The sequence below is a fragment of the Oryzias latipes genome, chromosome 11, assembly GCF_053564925.1.
Source record: "Oryzias latipes strain Hd-rR chromosome 11, Olatipes_Hd-rR_3.1".
Lineage (NCBI taxonomy): Eukaryota > Metazoa > Chordata > Actinopteri > Beloniformes > Adrianichthyidae > Oryzias > Oryzias latipes.
This window is the reverse complement of record NC_136247.1, coordinates 24,639,313-24,653,062: the sequence shown is the minus strand read 5'-3', so window position 1 is coordinate 24,653,062 and position 13,750 is coordinate 24,639,313. Positions and strand designations below refer to the sequence as shown.

At 45.5% G+C, this 13,750-nt stretch overlaps 1 protein-coding gene across 1 annotated transcript in view; it reads left to right on the top strand.

The window, feature by feature from the left end:
* The first annotated feature begins 7,303 nt into the window (after window positions 1–7,303).
* ext1b (exostosin glycosyltransferase 1b) overlaps window positions 7,304–13,750 on the top strand; it is a 135,591-nt gene continuing 129,144 nt past the window's right edge. The window contains exon 1 of the mRNA XM_023959609.2: window positions 7,304–9,651. Coding sequence (XP_023815377.1) covers window positions 8,714–9,651 — 938 coding nt within the window. The 5' untranslated portion in view covers window positions 7,304–8,713. The remainder of the gene's footprint in view (window positions 9,652–13,750) is intronic.

Sequence of the window (13,750 nt, the reverse complement as noted above, 5' to 3'; positions counted from 1 at the left end):
GCATCATCAACTGACTCAGAAAAACACATGACCTAAAAAGCTAATTATGCTAACTATGCTAGCTATGCTAATGTGGCTAAAAGTGCTAGCATAGCGATCAGCATCATCAATTGACTCAGAAAAGCACATTACCTAAAATGCTAACTATACTAACTATGCTAGCTATGCTAACGTCGCTAAAATTGCTAGCATAGCGATCAGCATCATCAACTGACTCAGAAAAACACATTACCTGATATGCTTATTATGCTAACTATGCTAGTTATGCTAACATAGCTAAAAGTGCTAGCATAGCGATTAGCATCATCAACCAACTCAGAAAAACAAATTCCTCCATTGGCGAGAGCTATATGTCAAAGGTTGCTAAAAAAAACACTTTTTCCAAAATGGCGGCTTTTCTGTTGATTTTATCTCCATAGCAACCATTTTATGTTTTGGTCCCCTCGGGAGGACGAACAGATTGACGTCAGTTTCGGACAAATCCGTAAAAGTAAACTTTTTGTTGTCCTTAGCAACAGTGGTTTTATGCTAACCACGCCCACATTCCTTATATGTCCATATCCAGTGTTTTTCAATGTATTCTGTTTCAGGCATTAATGCATGCATTCAATTTTCACTGTATTGTATTGAAATACATGGGAGTTATAACAGTGCGCCACTTTGCTAGCATGCCACGCGCATGCCGTTCAAAATCTACAACTTTTAATTCCAACATTTTTTCCACAGTAGCTTGCCATTGATGCCCAAAAAGTTTCGCGACGATCGATAAAAATTCCAACGACAAGTTTACGTTTGAATCCGGTGGCAAAGGTGTTTTTTATAGGAAATTCAAGATGGCCGCCTTTTCCCGAGGTCAAATGTCGACGAAACTCCAGAGGTAATTGTAGACTTACGCTAGGGACATGCGAGTCAAATTTCGTCAAAATCGCTCGAAAAAATGTTCATTTTTCCATATTGTGTAAAAACGCGAAAAACGCAAAATGGTAGATTTTGGCACAAAATGGCCGCCAAACCGTAGGTCGTGTCGCCATCACGTAATGATTTCAAAACTTTCTTTGGATATACCCGACAAAGTTATCTGAGTTTTGTTAGCCGATTCTTAAAAATAAAATCCGAAAAAAATTTTTTTTGCCGAGTCAGCACTTTTTTTTGCGATGGTTTTTTGTTTACCACGGCCACATTCCTTTATGCATTTTGTCGTTTGTGACATCGTTTTGTTCAGTGTGGGACAGGGTATCGCATATTTCAGTTTCAGGCTATTCCGACAAAATATGTGCGAGCTAGCTAAAATGGCGACGGTTGCGAATTCGCCACGGGCACGCGTTTCAAATTCTACAACTTCTAATTCCAACATTTTGTCCACAGTAGCTTGCCATTGATGCCAGAGAAGTTTCAAGAAGACTGATAAAAATCCCTAGGACGAGTTTTCGTTTGTATCCGTTACTAAAGGTGCTTTTTTTTTGAAAATTCAAGATGGCCGCCTCTTCCCAAGGTCAAAGGTCAACAAAAATTCTTTGGTAGTTGTAGAATCGTGTTTGTGGCATGTGTATGAAATTTCGTGAAAATCGCTTAAACAAAAGTATCTTTTTCCCATATTGTCAAAAAACACGAAAATCGCCATTTCTCTGTGTTCGCCACAAAATGGCCGCCAAGCCGTAGGTCGTGTGGCCATCCTATAATGATTTCATAACTTCTTTGGGATATCTCCAACACGCGTGTTTTGGTTTCGTAACTGTATTTCAAAATATTTTTTTTTGGCCCCATAAGCGATTTTCGGCCCATTCATTTTTTTCACGGGAACGCTCGCTGTGATGTCATCGACTTCGTGGGGGTGACGTTCTCTTTGCCGAAAATTCATTTTCAATTTATCCCAGGTGTGTGCCAATTTTGGTGAGTTTTCGGGTATGTGGCGGGGGTCAAATTTGAGCTCAAAGACGCCGTTAGAAACAATAATAATAATTAAAGCCGCAAGCGGCGTTGTATGGCCCGCAGACGCAACCCGCCTTCCACGCCCAACTCTACGCACCACCGCCCTCACCGCCCTCACCGCCCACAAATTAAAAGCTAGTAAAGGCTGGATTTGCTAATTATGCTAACTATGCTAGCTATGCTAATGTGGCTAAAAGTGCCAGCATAGCGATCAGCATCATCAACTGACTCAGAAAAACACATTACCTAAAATGCTAATTATGCTAACTATGCTAGCTATGCTAATGTGGCTAAAAGTGCTAGCATATTAATCAGCATCATCAACTGACTCAGAAAAACACATTACCTAAAATGCTAATTATGCTAACTATGCTAAATATGCTAACATAGCTAAAAGTGCTAGCATAGCGATCAGCATCATCAACTGATTCAGAAAAACACATTCCTCCATTGGTGAGAGCTATATACCATAAGTTGATAAAAAAACCCACTTTTTCCAAAATGGCGGCTTTTTTTTAAATTTTATCTCCATAGCAACCATTTTATGTTTTGGTCCCCTTTAGAAGACGAACAGATTGACGTCAGTTTCGGACAAATCGGTAAAAGTAAACTTTTTGTCGTACTTAGCAACAGTGGTTTTATGCTAACCACGCCCACATTCCTTATATGTCCATATCCAGTGTTTTTCAATGTATTCAGTTTCAGGCATGAATGCATGGATTAAATTTTCACTGTATTGTATTGAAAGGCATGGGAGTTATAACAGTGCGCCACTTTGCTAGCTTGCCACGCGCACGCCGTTAAAAATCTACAACTTCTAATTCCAACATTTTTTCCACAGTAGCTTGCCATTGATGCCCAAAAGGTTTCGAGACAATCGATGAAAATTCCAACGACAAGTTTACGTTTGAATCCGGTGGTAAAGGTGTTTTTTATAGAAAGTTCAAGATGGCCGCCTTTTCCCGAGGTCAAAGGTCGACGAAACTCCAGAGGTGATTGTAGACTTATGCTACGGACATGCAAGTCAAATTTCGTCAAAATCGCTCGAAAAAAAGTTCATTTTTCCATATTGTGTAAAAACGCGAAAAACTCAAAATGGCAGATTTTGGCACAAAATGGCCGCCAAACCGTAGGTCGTGTCGCCATCACATAATGTTTTCAAAACTTTGTTTGGATATACCCGACAAAGTTATCTGGGTTTCGTTAGCCGATTCTTAAAAATAAAATCCGAAAAAAATGTTTTTTTGCCGAGTCAGCACTTTTTTTTGCGACCGTTTTTTGTTTACCACGGCCGCATTCCTTTATCGATTTTGTCGTATGTGACATCGTTTTGTTCAGTGTGGGCCAGGGTATCGCATATTTCAGTTTCAGGCTATTCCGATAAAAAATGTGCGAGCTAGCTAAAATGGCGACGGTTGCGAATTCGCCACGCGCACGCGTTTAGAATTCTACAACTTCTAATTCCAACATTTTGTCCACAGTAGCTTGCCATTGATGCCCGAGAAGTTTCAAAAAGATCGATAAAAATCCCTAGGACGAGTTTTCGTTTGTATTCGTTACTACAGGTGCTTTTTTTTGAAAATTCAAGATGGCCGCCCCTTCTCAAGGTCAAAGGTCAATGAAACTTCTCTGGTAGTTGTAGAATCAAACTGGTGGCATGTGTATGCAATTTCGTCAAAATCGCTCAAACAAAAGTGTTGTTTTCCCATATTGTCAAAAAACACGAAAATCGCCATTTCTCTGAGTTCGCCACAAAATGGCCGCCAAGCCGTAAGTCGTGTTGCCATCCCATAATGATTTCATAACTTCTTTGGGATATCTCCAACACGCGTATTTTGGTTTCGTAACTGTATTTCAAAATATTTTTTTTTGGCCCCATAAGCGATTTTCGGCCCATTCATTTTTTTTACGGGAACGCTCGCCGTGATGTCATCGTCGTGGGGGGGATGAAGTTCTCTTTGCCGAAAATTCATTTCACATTTATCCCAGCTGTGTGCCAATTTTGGTGAGTTTTCGGGTATGTGGCGGGGGTCAAATCTGAGCTCAAAGTATCCGTTAGAAACCAGAAGAATAATAAAAAAACATTCGAAAAACAATATAGAAGTTTTTGCGGTTAGGATTTCCTATGCATTTCAATGCGGCCTGTCTTTTACTATAGGCTTGGCATGTCTTTTTGGCTTTAAACCCGTCCTTTGAGGGCTTTTTGGGGCTTTTTTGTGTTTTTGTCGTCATTTTTGCGACTACAATTTTGACGTTTGTGCGTTGGTGTTGTGCGTGTGTGTGTGTATTTTTGTTGCGTTACACAATTGTCGTGTCGTTGTGTGCTTTGGGCGACTTTTGACCCCATTTTTTGGCGTTTTGACGCGTTTTTTTGACGTTTTGGACCTTTTTGAGTGTTCGACTCTCGTAGCAGTTACAATATGGTCCTTGCACTCTGTGAGTGCTGCGGGCCATAATAATAATAAAAAAACATTCGAAAAACAATATAGAAGTTTTTGCAGTCAGGTGGCCTATGTATTTCAATGCGGCCTGTCTTTTACTATAGGCTGGGCATGTCTTTTTGGCTTTAAACCCGTCTTTTGAGGGCTTTTTGGGGCTTTTTTGGGTTTTTGTCGTCATTTTTGCGACTACAATTTTTACGTTTTTGCGTTGGTGTTGTGCGTGTGTGTGTGTATTTTTGTTGCGTTACACAATTGTCTTGTCGTTTTGTGCTTTGGGCGACTTTTGACCCCATTTTTTGGCGTTTTGACGCGTTTTTTTGACGTTTTGGACCTTTTTGAGTGTTCGACTCTCGTAGCAGTTACAATATGGTCCTTGCACTCTGTGAGTGCTGCGGGCCATAATTAAAGCCGCAAGCAGCGTTGTATGGCCCGCAGACGCAACCCGCCTTCCACGCCCAATTCTACCCAACACCGCGGCCCTCTCCGCCCTCACCGCCCACAAATTAAAAGCTAATCAAGGCTGGATTTGCTCATAATGCTAACTATGCTAATGTGACTAAAAGTCCTAGCATAGCGATCAGCATAATCAACTCTCTCAGAAAAACACATTTCCTCAAATGCTAATTATGCTAACTATGCTAGCTATGCTAATGTGGCTAAAAGTGCTAGCATTGCGATCAGCATCATCAACTGACTCAGAAAAATATATTATCTAAAATGCTAATAATGCTAACTATGCTAGCTATGCTAATGTGGCTAAAAGTGCTAGCATTGCGATCAGCATCATTAACTGACTCGGAAAAACACATTACCTAAAATGCTAATTATGCTAACTATGCTAGCTATGCTAATGTGGCTGAAAGTGCTAGCATAGCGATCAGCATCATCAACTGATTCAGAAAAACACATTCCTCCATTGGTGAGAGCTATATGTCATAAGTTGCTAAAAAAAAACACTTTTTCCAAAATGGCGGCTTTTCTGTTGATTTTATCTCCATAGCAACCATTTTATGTTTTGGTCCCCTCGGGAGGACGAACAGATTGACGTCAGTTTCGGACAAATCGGTAAAAGTAAACTTTTTGTCGTCCTTAGCAACAGTGGTTTTATGCTAACCACGCCCACATTCCTTATATGTCCATATCCAGTGTTTTTCAATGTATTCAGTTTCAGGCATTAATGCATGCATTCAATTTTCACTGTTAGTATTGAAATGCATGGGAGTTATAACAGTGCGCCACTTTGCTAGCTTGCCACGCACACGCCGTTCAAAATCTACAACTTCTAATTCCAACATTTTTTCCACAGTAGCTTGCCATTGATGCCCAAAAAGTTTCGAGACGATCGATAAAAATTCCAACGACAAGTTTACGTTTGAATCCAGTGGCAAAGGTGTTTTTTATAGAAAATTCAAGATGGCCGCCTTTTCCCGAGGTCAAAGGTCGACGAAACTCCAGAGGTAATTGTAGACTTATGCTACGGACATGCGAGTCAAATTTCGTGAAAATCGCTCAAAAAAAAGTTCCTTTTTCCATATTGTGTAAAAACGCGAAAAAATCAAAATGGCCGATTTTGGCACATAATGGCCGCCAAACCGTAGCTCGTGTCGCCATCACGTAATGATTTCAAAACTTTGTTTGGATATACCCGACAAAGTTATCTGGGTTTCGCTAGCCGATTCATAAAAAAAAAATCCGAATTTTTTTTTTTTAGCCGAGTCAGCACTTTTTTTTGCGATCGTTTTTTGTTTACCACGGCCACATTCCTTTATCAATTTTGTCGTATCTGACATCGTTTTGTTCAGTGTGGGCCAGGGAATCGTATATTTCATTTTCACGACATTCCGATAAAATATGTGCAAGCTAGCTAAAATGGCGACGGTTGCGAATTCGCCACGCGCACGCGTTTCAAAATCTACAACTTCTAATTCCAACATTTTGTCCACAATTGATTGCCATTGATGCCCAAGAAGTTTCAAAAAGATCGATGAAAATTCCTAGGACGAGTTTTCGTTTGAATACCTTACTAAAGGTGCTTTTTTATGAAAATTCAAGATGGCCGCCCCTTCCCAAGGTCAAAGGTCAACAAAACTTCTTTGGTAGTTGTAAAATCGTGTTTGTGGCATGTGTGTGCAATTTCGTGAAAATCGCTTGAACAAAAGTGTCGTTTTCCCATATTGTGAAAAAACACGAAAATCGCCATTTCTCTGAGTTCGCCACAAAATGGCCGCCAAGCCGTAGGTTGTGTGGCCATCCCATAATGATTTCATAACATCTTTGGGATATCTCCAACACATGTGTTTTGGTTTCGTAACTGTATTTCAAAATATTTTTTTTTGGCCCCATAAACGATTTTCGGCCCATTCATTTTTTTTACGGGGACGCTCGCCGTGATGTCATCATCGTGGGGGGGGTGACGTTCTCTTTGCCGAAAATTCATTTTCAATTTATCCCAGCTGTGTGGCAATTTTGGTGAGTTTTCGGGTATGTGGCGGGGGTCAAATTTTCGCTCAAAGTGGAAGAAAGAAAGAAGAAGAATAAAAAAAAAAAAATAATAATGAAACGAAGCAGAAACAATATAGAAGTTTTTGCGGTTAGGATTTCCCATGTATTTCAATGCGGCCTGTCTTTTACTATAGGCTGGGCATGTCTTTTTGGCTTTAAACCCGTCTTTTGAGGGCTTTTTTGGGCATTTTTGTGTTTTTGTCGTCATTTTTGCGACTACAATTTTTACGTTTTTGCGTTGGTGTTGTGCGTGTGTGTGTGTATTTTTGTTGCGTTACACAATTGTCGTGTCGTTGTGTGCTTTGGGCGACTTTTGACCCCATTTTTTGGCTTTTTGACGCGTTTTTTTGACGTTTTGGACTTTTTGAGTGTTCGACCCTCGTACCAGTTACAATATGGTCCTTGCACTCTGTGAGTGCTGCGGGCCATAATAAAAATGAATATAGATGACAGTGCAAAAAAAACCCACAAATGTGTTTTAAATTGTGTAAAACTGCATTATTTAAGAAAAAATGTATATGATTAACAAATCACTTGTTCCATGGTTCAATCTAACCCAAGTTGGATTCGTTTAAATCCAAAATAACCCGAGTGTGGTAAGAGTGTCAGGTTTGAAAGGAAGAATTAGAGCATTGATTATTAAAAGTTTATTTTGAAAAAACAAAAACACAATTATTGATGAAGATCTTTTTTGTGACTTTTCTCCCTGTTGTGATAAACAGGCATCATGAGTGACAGCTGTAGGGTGTAAGGGAAAACGGTAAACTCAATTTCCTATTTCTCAGCTTTCAGTGAGGCTTTTACGCTGAAAGGACTTCATTAAATGTGAATATTTCAGGTTAAAACTCCAATCTCGGCCACATCTCCGGCTCTCCTCCATGAACTTCCCCTCAGATGATTTGCTCGCGCGGAGGACTCCGGTTATGAATGGGTGCTTTCCAGCAGGCCCCGCCCCTTCCGTTCCCACGGACGGACCAATCAGCGGCGCCGCTGCGCGTCTGTGGGACGTAACGTCAGCTGCCGTCGTGTCGGGATTGGAATGTTAGCGAGTAACTCTCGGAACAACTGAGCAGTCGGTAATTGGACACTCGGACCGAGGATTCCGGTCTTTTCCGACCCGTTTTTGGTTGATGAACCGGCCTGAAACTCAGCGCTCGATCGGCGGGAGAACTTCACGCGCCGCGCGGCTCTCCGTGGACGCGCTGTGATTCATTGTGAATTTTTTTTTTCCCCGCGGCGCTTTGAGGATTTTAAGACGACAAATCGGAGAAATGCAGGGATTCGTGAGGTTACCGTGGCACTGAGCTGCCCCCTCCCCCGGCTCCGCTCGCCCCCCCCCCCCTCCCCCTCCCGGTGTTCGGGTTTCCTTCACACCGGATCATGAGGCAGTGACGGAGGGCTGCGGAGCGGATCATTGAGCCTCGGTGGTCACTGCCGGTTTCCGAACATCCAAACCCGCGCGGTACTTCCAAGGCAGGGGGGAGCCCGCCGCCCCCCGGTTTTGCCCCCGCTCTGAATGAAAAGCCCCGAACAGCCCGCCTGGATGAGGGGGGGCAGGAGTCCCGGAGCGTCCGGGCAGCGCGGATCCCTGTAGGTGCGCCAAAAGCGCCGCGTCCGGCGCTCCGCCATGCGCTGAAAGTCCACAGCCGCGCGGGACCGGGACAGCACTTCCGAGGCAGTCGCCCACATGCACCGGATCAACCGCTGGACTCGGGAACCGAATACGCAGAAGAAGGGGGCTTGGGGATGGATCGGTGCCGCCGGGGTCTGTGAGAGCCTAACTTGGGGCCACTTTCCGTTTCTTCTTCCTCGTGACCGACTCGCCTCCGTTCCCGGGACACATGCAGGCCAAAAAACGCTACCTGATCGTCCTGTCCGCCGGCGCGTGCCTCGCGCTGCTCTTCTGCCTCGGAGGGGTTCGGCTCCCGGCGGCGGGCAGGAGGAGCCGGCATGACCGCAGCCGCCGCTCCGACCAGCCCTGGCCCCACTACTCCGACCCGTTACACCGCTTCCAGCCGTGGGACCGGGAGGACACGGAGGAGTTCAACCTGCACACGTCCCCGCGCCAGAAGAAGGAGGCGAACACGAGCGCCTACAGAGGGAGGCGCTGCCGCATGGACTCCTGCTTCGACTTCTCCGCGTGCCACAGGAACGGATTCAAAGTTTACGTTTACCCGCCGCAGAAGGGCGAGAAGATCTCCGAGAGCTACCAGAACATCCTGTCCAGCATCGAGGGCTCCAGGTTCTACACCGCGGATCCCGGACAGGCGTGCCTGTTCGTCCTCAGTCTGGACACTCTGGACCGGGACCAGCTCTCCCCTCAGTACGTCCACAACTTGAAAACCAAGGTCCAGAACCTGCCCCTGTGGAACGACGGCCGGAACCACCTCATCTTCAACCTGTACTCGGGGACGTGGCCGGACTACACGGAGGACCTGGGCTTCGACATCGGCCAGGCCATGCTGGCCAAAGCCAGCATCAGCACCGACAACTTCAGGCCCAACTTCGACGTGTCCATCCCGCTTTTCTCCAAGGAGCACTTGCGCACCGGAGGGGAGAGGGGCTTCCTGAAGTACAACTCCATCCCACCCTTCAGAAAGTACATGCTGGTGTTCAAGGGGAAGCGCTACCTGACGGGGATCGGCTCGGACACGCGGAATGCCTTATATCACGTCCACAACGCGGAGGATGTGGTGCTGCTCACCACCTGCAAGCACGGCAAGGACTGGCAGAAGCACAAGGACGCGCGCTGTGACAAGGATAACGCGGAATATGACAAGTGAGTTGGCTTCTTTTCTAGCTTTTACGCACGAACTCTGCGCGTAAAACGGCCACCTGTGCTGTAACTTTACGCATCGCATTTTAGCTGCTAAAATGCTCAGAAATGACCACTTAAGGAGTCATGGGAAGTTGAACTTTTAAGAAAAGTTCAGTTTACAGACAGCCACCCCCCCCCCCCCCCCCCCTCCTTCCAAACAACCTCCGCTCTTTACTCCTTTCTCACTGTGTCAGCTCCCTGGACATCCCCTGCTCCCCCATCAGTCCCTCCTTTCCCACGAAGGAATTCACCCGCCTTGAACACCTTCCAGCTCCACTCAGTGGGAGCGTTTTTACTAGGATATGCATGGACACGTTTGATTTGCACCCTGTACTCAGTGCAAATTGAGTGAAAGTTGACCAGCAGAGTTTTTTTTTCCCCCCTCTTTGCTTTTGAAATTATTATCAGAGTTGAAGTGACCTTGTCCCGCCTGCTTCCCACACAAAGTGGAGTTTATTTAGTTTTCCAGGGTGTAACACTGCTGCTGCTGAGCCAATTATAAAACAATTTAGTTCCGATAAATCAGTCCTAAGGAGTTAATTACCACTTTCATTTGCAGGAGTTAGTGCCATCATTTCTTTGAGCCCCCAGGGACAGCTGATCACCTCTCATTTTGGAAGTCTTGGTTCTGTCAAGGTGGTAATTAATGACTCCTCCTGAGAAAATCAGTTGTAAATGCTGCATTTGAATCCAGAGGGCGGTTTGGTTCAGGTTGGAGGTGCGGGCCGGTGACGTGGCGGTTCGTTGTCCCGGTCTGCTGGGTTCCGGAGGCTCCTTGGATCATTGTCCCGGTCTGCTGGGTTCCGGAGGCTCCTCTCAGAAACCCAACGCAGCTCAGATTTGAGTTTGATCCGCTGGGAAGATGCAGAATGAACTCAGAATGAACTCTGCTTGGAGCTGCTAAAATTTCACAAGCATGCACTTGTCTTTGCCTTCGTCACCCCTCCCCCTCCCCCATTGCCCCCCCCCCCCCCTCTCTCATCCCTGTGGATGCTTTGGCCGCCTCATCACCTGGAGATATGTCATCCATTATCCGACATTCCAGCCGTCCCTGGACGGCCCACGTCGGCGGCTCTTTTCCCCAAAGGGGTCCGTCCCGTTTCCCCCGGGTAGCTTTGTCTCCAGAACATCTTGGTTCTGTAATGACGATCATTGATCCAGGAACGTGAGTTCTAGCCGTCCATTCTCTCTAGCAAAGCGTGTGTCATCGTTTTTTTTCGTTTTGCATAAAAGTGTAATACATTCTTGTTCATTGTGCTTCCTTCTAGCAGCAGTGTGTCCTATAAATTGAAGTATTTGCCGGGGCTTTTATTAAGTAACCTCCTTTAAATTTAATAAAGTTGTTGACTTCTTTTTAATAGCATTCAAAGCCCCTCAGGGCGCCAACCCACGCCGCGCGCAAACCCTGACGCAGCTCTCTGAGGTGAAAGGATCTGTGTGCAGCGGAGGGTCCCTGATGTTTGCTGGTGCCTCGTTTCCAGAGGCTCAGTCATGAGGGGGGGGGGCAGGTGGTGCCCTGTGGGGACGCTGCGCTGCAGACTAAGGAATGCACACATGTGTGAAAGCAGCTGTTAGCTGTTCACGATGGTGCTCTGCCAAGCCAGAGGTCCTACTTGGATGCCAAAGCTTTTTATGCCTCAGAGAGGAAACTTTCAAACAAAGAGAGCAGATTGTTGCAGCTGCTGCAGCTTCACCTGCTGCAGCTTCACCTGCTGCAGGTGTGTTGATATATTTAAAACGGGTCGTGGAGATGCTCGTGGTCATTTATCCAATTTATTTCGGTAAACTTTCTCTTAAACCTCCGGTCTGCACGTCTGCTGGCGGCTGTTCGCATCGCTAATTTAGGAACTAACGTCTGCAAAATAAATGGAAGGAGGAAATCGTTGACTGTAGATGAGAACTGGAGCGAGGGACTTTGATGTCATCCATAGAAAATGATTTCCTTCGGCAAATAAAGTCAATTTAGCTATCTCTATTTTTTTTGGGGAGCGGATGTCGTCGTGTTGGAGCCATTTGTCGTCAGATTGGTTCAAATCGGTCTTAGTTTCTATGGGAACCACCTCTGCCACTCAGGAGTGAGCTTGTTGGAAGGCCACACCCCAAACACTTGAAAGCCTGCATGCACTTCCTGTTTGGAACGCCAGAGGGGAGGGGCCAATTAGTCCGGTTTCTATATACAGTCAGTGGAAGAAACGACGGTTACCTTGGATACGCGTCACTACTCTGGGGTCTGACACAACTTCCGTCATGACGTACAAAAGCAAAATGATTGCAATAGAAGTGGGAGACCTTATCGGCTTTTCGGGGGTGGGGTTGTTTTCATCTGATATCTCATTATCGGGAAAACTGCCGTCATCAGACGAAGGACATCTAAATGTCTCGTCTGTATAAGATAAGACGTCTTAAGAAGCCGCTGTGAGGAAAATCCTGTTTCTGCTGTTTGTAACACATTTTTCTGATGGAGGACAAATGAAAGAAATGACGTTTATGATTGTTGAGTTTTTCTTTGTTCAAATGGTTGGAGCAGCCAAAAAAGTTTAGTTTGATAAAGATAGTATTTGTGATGAAGAAAATACTCTGGGGCGGGGCCACAAGCTCCCCGCTCCGCCCCATTTTGATGCAAACAATCTTTGTTTTCCTCGTCTTCGGATCTGGATCAGAACTGAACGGCTGGACAGCTCTGATGTCGCTGTTTTAGTTGCACCGTGAATGTTAGATAGCGGGGAAAGCATGTTGACAGAAAGATGGGTGAGGGGAAGGGGGGCGGGGTTGCTCTGCGTTCGTGTTCCCGCCCACAACTCGGAGGTGAATTTCTATACGTTGTTTTTTGATTATTTTGAACTAAAAACGACAGTCAAAAGATGTTCGGAGCGGGACTTTAAGCCATCCGTTGATGTTTGGACGCTAAGCCATCTCGCCGTCGATGCTGCTGCTTCCACGCCAGTCCTCTCCCGCCCTTTGACCCTGCCGTTTTTTCCTCGGTGCTGCTCTCAGGAATGTGCCTGCAGGGCTGACTGAGGGTTGGGATGTCGGTGCCTAAGCAGGCTCCCGCCCGGGCCGCACGCAGACACAAAGGCACCACGCTCCATACATTTATCCAATTGATTTTCTTAGCTGTAATAGCTTTCAATTGGAGCCACTATAGTCCACTTCATGGCCCGGCCCGATGAAAGGGCCCATTCAACGGTACATTATCCGCTGAGTTTTCAGAGCTGCTGACAATAATCCAAGGAGAGTGCAGTGGGCAGCACTTACAAATGTGGTGTTTTAGAATTATTATTAATTTTATGGTCCTTTTACTTTCGGGCTCCCATTATAGAATATTAAAGTTTCTACTTTCACTAATGCAAAATCAACGTTTCCTCTTTTTTTGTTGGATGTTGTTGTGGGTTGATCTGTGTTTGCATGGTTCATGTGGGTCAGTGTGGGGACCCCCCCCCCCCCCCCCCCCCCCCCCCGTTCCTCTGACGGGCAGAAATCAGAAGCACTAAAACTCATTGAGTGTTTTTTTTTTGGAGTAATCCATTATAACTGCAGGGGGGGGTAACGTTTGGCCCGTTTCCTGCCTTGAGCTCCTTCCTCTGGTTCCTCGCCGTGTCATCCGCCCACCTGTTTAATACTTAACCAGCTTTGTTGACTTGTATTGACTTTGCACTTTAGCTACTTTCCAGGCAGCCGCCGCTCAAGGTCACCCGGGGATTGAAAACAAACGCGATGAAGAGAAGATTTAGAAGAGAAAACGTCTGTAGGACAAGCGAAGAGGAGATGGGGGAGATAAGCACGCGCCCCCCCCTCATGGAGGGCAGAAATGTCCAGAAAATTGTGTTGGGATTTTTTCTTTTTTATTGTCCTCCTTCCATTAGGAGTCAATGACAGGAACATAAGCCAAGCGCCGCGGCGTTTTCATCTCAGCCACTGTGTCATCAGCAGAAAATTTCCCCACACTTGAGAAAATCATCTGATCTCTTTGCACTCCGCTGTGCCCTTTTTCCCCCTGCATCTTTCTTCCCATATCCTCGTTTTTGTTTTTTTTAATGCTTTTTTTGTTCCGTTTGATTGT